General features: G+C 36.8%; 1 protein-coding gene across 7 annotated transcripts in view; it reads right to left on the bottom strand.

The window, feature by feature from the left end:
• Positions 1–12,500, bottom strand: part of CDC42BPA (CDC42 binding protein kinase alpha) — a 308,490-nt gene that overhangs the window by 165,892 nt on the left and 130,098 nt on the right. For all 7 annotated transcript variants that reach the window (XM_040636100.1, XM_040636097.1, XM_040636098.1 and 4 more), the window contains exon 6: positions 268–361. In XM_040636100.1, coding sequence (XP_040492034.1) covers positions 268–361 — 94 coding nt within the window. The remainder of the gene's footprint in view (positions 1–267; positions 362–12,500) is intronic.

Genomic DNA, 12,500 nt, shown 5'->3' with positions numbered 1-12,500 from the left:
ATAAAAGACACACTGTATCAATCTTAACATCATTAATATAAGCAGTTAAAAATGACATTGGCCTTTGTAAACAAATCCTATTATGAAGAAGTATCCCTAATGCCATTGTGGGAAAATGTGGAGCATAGAAAGAAAAATGGATGGATGGATGGATGGATGGATGGATACTCAGATAATATAAAAAGATGGTTTCTAAAACAGATAAAGAGGACAAGTAGTAAGGGAGATATCTGTGGATAAAATGACTTGAGATTTATCTTTATTTACCGTTCCATCTTCCATCAGCTTCAGGCAAGAACCAAAATCTGCTAATCGAATATGTCCATTCATATCCATCAATATATTGTCAGGTTTGATGTCCCTGAAAAGACAGACAAATTCAATTTTTAGTTGGGAAAAATAAATATAACCATTTACTTGGTAAGATAAAAATTTGTCTGAAAATCTCAGCTTCTATTAAAAATAATACTCTGAGAACACCTAATTTGACTACTTTATGGGTTCAAATCCTGACTCTGATTCATATGAAAACTTTCTTATACACAAGCACTTTCAGTGTTCTGGAGATAAAAAGTTTTTTGGCAGTTTTTTGTCTTTGGGGTTTTTTTTTTTGTTGTTGTTGTTTTTAAAGAGAGAGAGAGGGCAAGCGAGCAGGGATGGGGTATAGGGAGAGGGGAAAAAAGAATCTTAAGCAGGCTCCACACTCAGCACAGAGCCCAACACGGGGCTCAATCTCACAACCCTGAGATTATGATCTAAGCTGAAATAAGAGTCAGACACTTTGCTGACTAAGCCACCCAGGCACCCCTTTATGGGAGTTTTCATTCAGGTTAAATTGATTTAGATTAATTTAGATTTGCAGATTGCAATATGACAATGGTAGGCCTACTTTCCATATACACAGAAGAGCCACAATTATTTATATACAAAACATACTATCTAGCCATGAAACTGGAGAAACCTTGAACATAAATATAAATAAATAAATTTTCAATTGCTTTAGGTCAAAGTAATTGCAAGGAAATTTCTTCAGAAAGCTTATTTTGAAATACAACTGCTTAGTTGTAGTAATTTATGTTATATAAAACTATTTATAGCTGCTAAGTCAAATGCTTGTAAGATATCCAAATGTAATTAACAACAAATTAAATCACACCAGCTTTTGTATTTGTTTCTACATTTGAATAAGGAATAAGGGTTGCAAATCTTGACAAAATACCTAAAACGATTCCTGTAAAGACCCAGCAACATGTTTCCTAGTCACAACCTAAAGATTAATTCTGAAAAATTAAGAGATTAGACCCTTTCTAACATATTCTACATGTAGAAGAAGGGAAAAAAATCATCTATGAATATCATACATGCAAAAAGAATTCTATTACCATGTGGTTAGGGTCACTTTTTTTTTTTCCAATCTCTCTCCTTGACTTACTAATTTTATAACTCGAAGTTTATACCTCTTAATCCCATTTATCTCTTTCATCCATCCCCTGACCCACCTCCCCTCTGACAACCATCAGTATGTCCTCTGTATTTAAGAGTTTTTGTTTCTTTCTTCATTTTTTCATTAGTTTTGCTTTTATAGACCTACATATAAATGAAAATCACATTCTCTGACTTACTGCATTTAGCATAATACTCTCCAGGTACATCCATGCTATCACAAATGGCAAAATTATATTCTTTTTATGGTTAATATTCCACCTCATATATTTCATATATATATATGTATGTACACACACACATATACATACATATATATATGTATGTATGTACACACACCCTATATCTTCTTTGTCCATTCATCTATCAATGGATACTTTGGCTGCTTCTGTATCTTGGCTATTATAAATAATGCTGCAAGGGCGCCTGGGTGGCACAGCGGTTAAGCGTCTGCCTTCGGCTCAGGGTGTGATCCTGGCGTTATGGGATCGAGCCCCACATCAGGCTCCTCCGCTATGAGCCTGCTTCTTCCTCTCCCACTCCCCCTGCTTGTGTTCCCTCTCTCACTGGCTGTCTCTATCTCTGTCAAATAAATAAATAAAATCTTTTTAAAAAAAATTAAAAAAAAAAATAATGCTGCAATAAACATAAGGGTGCATATAGCGTCTCAAATTAGTGTTTTTGTTTTCTTTGGGTAAATACCCAGGAATGGAATTACTGGATCATATGGTATCTCTAGTTTTGAGGAAACTCCATGATGTTTTCCACAGTGGCTGCACCAATTTACAATCCCACCAATAGTGCACAAGGGTTTCTTTTTCTGCACACCCTCACCAACACCTGTTATTTCTTGTCTTTTTTGATCCTAGCCAACCTGACAGGTATGAGGTAACATCTCCTTGTGGTTTTGATTCCCATTTCCCTGATGATGAGTGATGTTGAGTATCTTTTCATGTACCCGTTGGCTCCGCACTCAGCACAGAGCCCAACACGGGGCTCGATCTTTTGAAAAAAGTCTATTTAGTTCTTACACCCATTTTTTTTTTATTGGAGTGCTTGTTTTTCTGTTATTATGTTGTTTGAGTTCCTCATATATTTTGGATATTAGCCCCTTACTAGATATATCATTTACAAATATCTTCTCCCATTTAATAGGTGGCCTTTTCGTCTTGTTGATGGCTTCCTTTGCTGTGCAAAAGCTTTTTCTTTTGATGTAGTCCCAATAGTTTATTCTTGCTTTTGTTTCCCTTGCTTGAGGAGACACATTTAGAACAAAGCTAGAGGTATCACAATCCTAGATTTCAAGGTATACTACAAAGTTGTGGTAATCCAAACAGTATGGTACTGGCACAAAAATAGATCAGTGGAACAGAACAGGGAGCCCAGAAATAAACCCAAGCTTATATGGCCAATTAATCTATGACAAAGGAGGCAAGAATATACAGTGGGGAAAAGACAGTCTTTTCAATAAATGGCATTACGAAAACTGGACAATTACATACAAAAGAATGAAACTGGACCACCTTCTTACACCACACACAAAAATAAACTCAAAATGGATTAAAAACCTAAATGTGAGATCTGAAACCACAAAACCAAAAGAAAACACAGGCAATAATCTCTTTGACATTGACCTTGGCAACATTTCTGTATGTATGTCTCCTTAGGTAAGGGTCCTTTAATTTAACCTGAATGATACCACTTAAGGTCTCTATGCCTCCATTTTCCCATCTGCAGTAAGAGGAAACATTATTAAAGTAATTCCTGTGTGTTGAACATCATGAGTTGGCAAATGTTGACCTAGAGGCCAAATCCAGCCTACTGCCCATTTTTGTAAATAAAATTGTATTGTAAATAAAGTCACATTCATTTACTTACAAAAGTATTATCTATGGCAGCTTTCCCACTACAACAGCACAGTTGAGTAGTTCTGAGTATAGACAGCATAGACTTCAAAGCCCAAAATATTTCCTATTTGACCCTTTACAGAAGAAGTTTGGTGACACCTTTTAAAGATGATAGATGACTGCTTAACAGAGACCAGCAGACAGATAGACTGAAAACAACAACTTTTATAGGAAATTGGCTTCATTACACTCCATGTTTGAATTTATCCCACTGTCAGAATGTTGTAATAAAAAAGGATTTTTCTGTTGTTTGGAAACATCAAAGAAGTATACTTTAGTGCTGGAAGGAACCTAAGAAATTACCTAAACCATTTTTAGATGAGTATAAAAAATGTATTTTATTATTTTTAAAAATATTAAGCTGTATAGTCACTACACGTACTGCTACTGGACTATTTCTCAGATTTTAAAGACTAAAGGAATTACAGAAAAGGAAAACAGTGAAAGGAGTCATAAACATCAATATTTTAGGCTATTTTAAAAATAGGAAATATTAAAACAATTAGGCAAATAAATTATATTTATAACAAATAATAAATAATGAAATGGAAAATATTTAACAGGCTAGAACTGACGTATCCCTTTGCCCTTCCATATTATCTCCTTCATCTACTCCCCACAGGTTAGCCACCACTACCCTGGCATTTACTGTATCCACACATATTTTATGTTATTAGTACATATATATAGCCATAAGACTAATTTTTCTGAATGTCTTTAAAATTTATAACACTTTGATGCCAAGGTGTGTGTAGCCTTTGAAATGTGGTTTTATTCTAAAACATGTTACCCACGTTGATACACCTTGTTCTAGTTTGTTGGTTTTAACTGCTATATGGAATACTTTCATAGACCAAATTTATCAGTTCTCCTGATTGTACAGTTTAGTTGCCAACAATTTTAGGTTGTTGTAGATTATTTTGTTATCACACAAAATTCTGAAATGAGTATTTTTACCAATGTCGCCCGGTGCTCACCTATGAACGTCTCTCCAGGCTACCTATCCAGAAGTGGAACTGCTATGATGAGAGACACGTGCGTCTTCGACTTTACAAGCAGGAGTACCGCTACAGGTAAGAATCTTTTTTTACATTATCACTAGTCATCTCACTAGTCTCTTCTATAAAATGTCAGTTAATATCCTTTGTCATTTTCTTATACTGTGTGTGTGCTGTTTGTTTTGGGGTTTTGGTTAATATTCAGGAATTGTGTTTACTCAAGCTTAGTTTACATGTGTTACAAATCTCTTCTCTCAACATGTGGGCTTGTCGTCCCACATTGTTTATAATGTCTTATTCGTTAATTAGTGTCAATGTAGTCTTTTAATTTATAATTTGTCTTTTTTGCTATTTTCAGCTTTACTGAGATATAACTGACAAAATTGTCATATATTTAGAGTATGTGACATGATGATTTGATACATACACACATACACACACACACACACACACAATGAAGGGATTCTCACTATTGAGTTAATTAACACACACGTCATGTGTTCTTTTGGTTTTGGTGGTGTTTTTCAGTAAAACACTTAATTTCCACTCTTAGAAAAGTTCAGTTATACAACAGTTTTATCAACTATAGTCACATTATATTAGCTTCTCAGAACTTATTCATCTTTTTTTTTTTCAGATTTATTTATTGGGGGGAGGAGAGTGTAAGGGGCAGAGGGAGAGGGAGAGATAATCTCCAAACAGACTCCCCACTGAGTGAGGAGCCCAACACATGGCTCAAACGCACAACCCTGAGATCATGACCTGAGCCGAAATAAAGAGTCAGACGCTTAACCGACTGAGCCACCCAGGTGCCCCAAGACCTTATCCATCTTATAACTGGAAGTTTGCACCCTTAGACCAACCTCTCCCTGTCTCCCCAGCCCTTGGCAACCACAATTCTACTCTCATAATTTGTGGTTTGGGTCCCAGGAAATTTCCCTTACCTTCTCCCAGAGGTCACACAGATAATGTCTTATATTTTCCCTTATAAGTTCTAAAGTTTTACTTTTCATGTCAAGTCTTTAGTCTCCCTGGAATAAATGTTTGCATGTAGTGTAAGATAAAGGCCCATCCCATTTCTTTCTGTCCCAACACCACTGATTGAATGACATCCTTTCACCACTGATTTCTACCACCACTTAGGCTGCAAATCAAATGGGTCTGTTTCAGAGCTTCCTAAAGCAGTTTCCCTCGACAGTCTTGAGGGCAAAAGGAAGCCTATTAATAATCACTAGAACAACAAGCATAATCTGGAACTGATCTAGGCAAACTGAGATACATGATTATCTTATGTATATGTCTATACCTGGACCAAAGTCACACCATCTTAATTATGAAAGCTCTGTAATGACCTCTCTACACCCACTGACTGGGTTTTTAAAACATCATGGCTCTTCTAGATGAATGCTAGGATTAACTTAATATGTTCCACAGAACACACTGAGATTTTGATGGGAATCACAATGACTTTACATATTAATCTAAAAGAACTGATGCTTTTGTAAGAAGACTCTTCCCATCCATGTATACAGTGTATCTTACTTACGAGTGTTCTTTTATGTCTTTCAATAATACTGAATGTTTTCTGCAGAGAGCTTTTATTATCTACATAGCTATTATTTATCTTTTATTAACTATGTATCTATATATTTAGTGTATATATCTATGTTTTATTATCTATAGCTTTTGGTACCTTACAGTTTTGTTGCTATTATGAATGGGATTTTCTTCAAAGAAGCATTCTCATTTTGCTTTCAATTTTAGCGGGAATGTTTCTAATGTTTTGCTGTTAAGTACAATCTTTGGTTTAGATTTTCAGTAGAAATTCAGTACCAGGTTATGAGAATTATCTTCAACTCCTAACTTGCTAAAAGTATCAGGAATGGATATTCAATTTTATTACTTTTATACGGAGATTTTATGGTTTTCCTCCTTCAATTTATTAATACAATATTATTACACTAATAGATGCTCTAATGTTGAAATTCCCTTGCATGCTGGGATGAAACCCACATGACTGTTTTTTTTTTTTTAATGTACCATGAATCATGGAGTCTAAAGTTCCACTGATTGTAAAGATGCACCACTATGTCATGTGCACTAAAGGAGAGAACACACGACTATAAGATGTAGTGAAGAGAAGGGCCATATGCACCCCAATGTTCATAGCAGCATTGTCCACAATAGCTAAATCGTGCAAGGAGTCGAGATGCCCTTCAACAGATGACTGGATTAAGAAGATGTGGTCCATATATACAATGGAATATTACTCAGCCATCAGAAAGAATGATCACCCAACATTTGCAGCAACATGGACGGGACTGGAGGAGATTATGCTAAGTGAAATAAGTCAAGCAGAGAAAGACAATTATCATACGGTTTCACTCATTTATGGAACATAAGAAATAGCAGGAAGATCGGTAGGAGAAGGAAGGGAAGAATGAAGGGGGAGTAAACAGAAGGGGGAATGAACCGTGACAGCCTATGGACTCTGGAAAACAAACTGAGGGCTTCAGATGGGAGGGGGTTGGGGGAATGGGATAGACCGGTGATGGGTATTAAGGAGGGCACATATTGCATGGTGCACTGGGTGTTATACACAAATAATGAATCATGGAACACTACCTCAAAAACTAAGGATATACTGTATGGTGACTAACATAACATAATAAAAAAGTATTTAAAAAAAGAAGCCATTTATTTTAAAAAGCATCCCATTTTCAGAGACATTAAATTGAAAAATATATCTGTCTTATTAGCATTGATAAATGTAACATCTACGCTGCTAAATTTGATTCAATTTTCCCTTTAGGACTTCTGCTTTTATATTCGTAAGTGATACTGCTCTGTATTAACACTCTCGTACTATCCCGAAGTTCTGTTATCAACGTTTAACTATCTTCATAAAGTGAAGTAAATGGCTTTTCAAAAACGCAAATTTTCTGAAACAATCTACAGAAGATTCAATTATTGCTTTCTTAAAGGTCAAAGAGAACCTCTTCATCCATAAAACCACGTGGAGTAAAACAATGTTCACAGCAGCTATACTGTAATAGCTCAAAACTGGGGGGAAAAAAACTCGGATGGCCACCAATAGGTAGGTGGATAAACTGTCATGTATTTATACGACAGAAGCTACATCAATAAAGGAAAATCTATGGTCATATACATCAAACTGAATGAATCTCAAAAATCTATATGTTGATAAAAACACATCAGACAGAAAAGAATACATGATGTATAATTCTATTTATAAGAAATTCCAGAACAGGTAAAACTAAGTTATGGGGGCAGAAACCAGAACAACTGGTAGCTGGAGAAACAGTTAACTGGGAAAGAGCACAAGGCAACTTTCAGGGTGATGAAAACATTCTACGTCTTGATCGCAATGATGGCTACACAGGTATATATCCATTGTCAAAACTCATCACAGCACATTTAGTGCTTGTGTATTTTATCATCTGTACTTCAATGTCAAAAATAAAGGGGGGAAAGGTACAAAATGCCTAAAGATACATGAGACTGAAGTCTTGTGGAAGGAGAACGTCCCATTACAGACTTGCTTTCTTTAAATGTTCTTAGGTTATTCAGATGATTTCTATTTCTTCTTGAGTGCATTACGTGGCTTATGGTTTTCAAATGGCTTTCACATTTCATCCACATTTTCAAATTTTACTGGAGTACAGTTGCTCACAGTATTGTTACTATTTTTTAAATCTACAACATACTTACAGTTCTGTTCCTAATAGGACTTCTTTAAATCTCTATATTGTCCTGATAAAAATAACACGCCTTACTTAGTACTTTCTATTTTCTGTGCAGTGTTTTCAATGACAGAGATTTTTTTTTTTTTAGATCAGCAAGTAAAAACAACTAATTGCTGCACACGTAAGAGATGCTCATAATGAAAAGAATAAAAATAAGACGAAAGAAAATCAGAGGGATGTGAATACCATTATTAAAAGCCTGGTGTACCTGTATTTTACCACACAATGTAAATTTCAAGGCAAAAACAAAACACCATAATAGTGATAAAAGGGATCCCTGAATCAGGACTAGCTCGATATAACAAGTATGAATTTGTATATTCCACTTGCCTGGGGAAAGAGGAAGTGAGGGAGGATGCTCATAGGACAATATAACTCTCTCCTCTCCTCACCCTTCCTACCTAATTCAGGGTCCCAGCACCAGGGCTGCACCTGCAGGTGCCAGAAGCAAGGAGGATTCCTTTCTTTTATTAATTTAAATTCCATTAATTAACATATAATGTATTATTCGTTTCAGAGGTAGAGGTCAGTGATTGATCAGTCTTATGTAACACCCAGTGCTCATTACATCAAGTGCCCTCCTTAATGCCCATCACCCAGTTACCCCATCACCCCCATCCCTCCAGCAACCTTCAGTTTATTTCCTATGATTAAGAGTCTCCTATGGTTTGTCTCCCTCTCTGATTTTGTCTTTTTTAATTTTTCCCTCCCTTCCCCTATGATCCTCTGTTTTGTTTCTTAAATTCCACATATGAGTGAGGTCATATGGTAATTGTCTTTCTCTGACTTTTTTCGCTTAGCATAATACCCTCTAATTCCAGCAAGGATGACTCCTAAGCAAGAAACTCCACCTATGCCGTTAAGCCCTAATGTCAGGGCACCTGGGTGGCTTAGTCAGTTAAACATCTGCCCTCAGCTCAGGTCATGATCCCAGAGTCCTGAGATCGAGTCCTGTGTCAGGCTCCCTGCTTAGCAGGGAGTCTGCTTCTCCCTCTGCCCCTCCCCCTACCCGTTCTCTCCCTTCTTCTCTCTCAAATAAATAAAAATCTTAAAAACAAAACAAAAAACAAAAACAAAAACACCCTAATGTCAGAATTCTTAAGGTCCTAAATGGATGAGTCACACTTTCATCCCATCTGGCAAAACCAAGGTTGGCAGGGCATATTGATGGACTGCCTGGTGGTTGAGACAGCCCACTAATTCTGTATCTCTATAACCCTACAATGAATGGAGGCATTGAGAGGGAGGCATTTGCAAGACAAACACTGCTGTTGGCAATCTGGACCAGCACAGTGGTCAAACCGAACATCCAAAGGTGGAAAAGTGTGGGCAAAAATAAATGATAAATAAAGAGAAGGAAGAATAATAACTAGGGCTAAAGGATGAATAAATGAGTTATGGAATGAGGGAAATCCAACAGGACACGGATGTTCTGTGAGAGGGCTCAGAGCAAAAGATGTTAATTGTCTCTTAGTTGAATGACACCAAACGCCTGAAGGGCTGAAGCCATATGTCGCCAAGACATTTCTGCTTCTGGAACCTGACACAGTCAAATGGAAGCCTGCAAACCTGGTGGCATTGTTCTGGGAGACATTTAGTCACGTGACATGATGATGGCCTAGAGGTTAATGGCTCAGTGGACACTGGTAATATGTTAGTATCTTTCGGCTCTTCTTTCTCAAGTTACTGCCATGCAATATGGTGTGACACTGGCCTGGCTGGTTGAGATTCAGCCCTACTATGTAAACAGGTCCTATGATAACACTGATACTGATAATTAAATGTATTAGGAGATATGATTAAAGCTTCCTCAGGATCTAATAAAATGACCAGCCTGCAAAAGAAATAGATTTAGCTAACCATGGGCTAGTCTCTATGTTAAAGAGTTCTGCAAGAGTTTATCATAGGGCAAAAACAGATTAAAGGGAGAAACAGGTAATTAATTCGTACAAAAATATGAAAATGCATATAATGACCTTATTGGATGGGTTACTGGTTAAATGATGAATATATTCACACTATTGCTGTGTCCATAATATAAACGCTACACTAAACGTAGATGCCCAAACAAATATGATCATTTGCTATAGGAGAGCCTTGGGTTAAAGTCAGGGGGTGGCCTGTATCGTGAAGAATTAATCTTACCCAATGAAAGGTCTGGCCTTTGCTTCAGCTACTGGGAGGTGATCTCTTCGCCACTGGAATATCATTCCTGATACTTGTATCTTTTGCCTGGAGACTTTGGCCACCAGACAGTCTAACAATGTAATTTACGATATAATTTATTTTGGCCATATGTTATCAATTTTGCTTCCAGAAGGGACTGGAAACTAATGGTATCTTCCCAATCTCAGGGAAAGGTCAATTGTGGAGGCAGTACACGATTGAGCCCCACCCCCTAGAAAACTCTGAAACCAAATGCTCAGGTGAGCTTACACTGTCACACACAAATGGCAGCAAAGTGAAACTGTCCCAGCTGCACAGGGAGAGGAGGACAGAAGCTCTCCTGAACTCTGCCCTAAGCGTGTCTTCTCTTGGCTGAGTTTAATCTGTATCCTCTCCACGTCATAAACTGTAAGCAGAGAAGTTTTCAGGGAATTCTGGGAGTCCTTCTTGCAAGTTATAGAAACCTCAGAAGCTCATTCTGATACTTCCAATTCAAAGTCAGAACTACAGAGTTTACAGCTGTCCTCTTCTATCTTCTATCAGTGTCTCGTCTCTTCTGCACCAACACGCCTGATTCTTAAGGACACAGGGAATAAGAGAATTGGTGTACTCCGTAATCACGCATTTGCTTTATTTCACATTTATACACAACAATCTCAAAATAACATTATTTACACCAGCACCAGAAATTTGATGACTGAAAACAGTTTGAAAAAAATGTGTATAAATTCTCCCAATTTTCACCACCTACTTTTATGATTGCACCCTACGTTCATTCCTAGAGCATACAGCCGTAAATGCTGTTTCCGCTTCCTCTTGTTTTCTGTTTCAGTTCTACAACTACTGAATGAGCAACTCCAGTCCTTAAGCTGATGTCTCCCTGGTCATTTTGGTTGTCTGTAGCTCATTCTCTGGCAGATTACTAGATTCTTCAGGAAGAATTCATGGGATCAACATTCTCCAGGCTCCTGCAAGTTGACGACGTTTGTGAGTGTTCTTTATACCTGAAAGGTGACTGCGTTCGTGTTCTCTTTCCTGGGGTTTCATAAATATTTAATGCATTTTTTTTTCTGTCATCAACCTTTGTTGTTGAATTTTCTGATAATGAACTCATTTTCTTTCCCTTAGAAGTCACTTATTCTTTTTGTCTCCACAGGATTTTTTCCTTTTTACAAAAAAAATTTTTAAAGGTCTGTAGTTATACTAGAATTTGCTTATGCCCTATCTCTATTCATTATGTTATAGTTGTCATACATATTACATATTTGTTCACTGAGTATCTACCAAAACAAATTTCTTCAAACAGTCAAGTGTTTTACAGAACCCCAGAGAGGGCGACCTGGCTGGCTCTGTTGGTGAAGCGTCAAACTTTTCATCTCGGGGTTGTGAGTTCAAGCCCCACAATGGGTGTAGATTGCTTAAAAATAAATAAAAAGGTATTTTTAATCTTTAAAAAAATAAAGAATTTAAGAGGAAAAAATGTGTCTTATATACACTGAGATTTTTTACCATTTATTATACTCTCTTCTTTCTTGAAGACCCATATTTCCTTCTGCTAACATTTCCTTCATTCTGAAATGTGTCATTAGCATTTCTGGTAAGGAAGGTCTTGAGCAATAAATTCTCTTGGGTTTAATGCATCTAAAAATATTCTCTTTAATTTCATTCCTGAAGGAAATTTTCATTGGAAACAAAATTCTAGGTCTCTAGAGTTCTTCCGTCCAGTGTTGTAAACATTTTGTTCAATTCTCTTTTAGCCCCTGTGGTCCTGATGAGAAATCTGAGATCTCTCAGATTGTTTTCCCCGGTATGCAAAATGTTATCTTTCCTCCAGATGTTTTCGAGACTTTTCCTGACCTTTGTAGTCCACACCTTGATTTGGAGGTGCTGAGTGGGATCATCTTGGAATTTATGTTGTTTTGACTCGCTGTGATTGTTGATTCTCTAAATTCCTGTTTCTCCAAACTTGGGACATCTTCAGCCATTATTTTTTCTGCCCCATTCTGTCTTTCTGGGGCTCCCGGTACATGTTATATCTCTTCATCCCTTATCTGTTCATTCTTTCGATCTTTCCATGTCTAGTTTGCATAGAATAATTTTTATTTATCTATATTCAATTTCACTGACTTTCTCTTATGAGTCTCCTTTCTGACACTGAAGCCATTCAGTGAATTTTTATTTGAGATACAGTATTTTTCTATTCTGAGGTTTTCATTTTT

The sequence above is a fragment of the Ursus maritimus genome, unplaced genomic scaffold (genome assembly GCF_017311325.1).
Source record: "Ursus maritimus isolate PB19 unplaced genomic scaffold, ASM1731132v1 scaffold_2, whole genome shotgun sequence".
NCBI classification, from domain to species: domain Eukaryota; kingdom Metazoa; phylum Chordata; class Mammalia; order Carnivora; family Ursidae; genus Ursus; species Ursus maritimus.
Note: the sequence above shows the minus strand (reverse complement) of the source record. Positions and strands in the feature narration are given on the sequence as shown.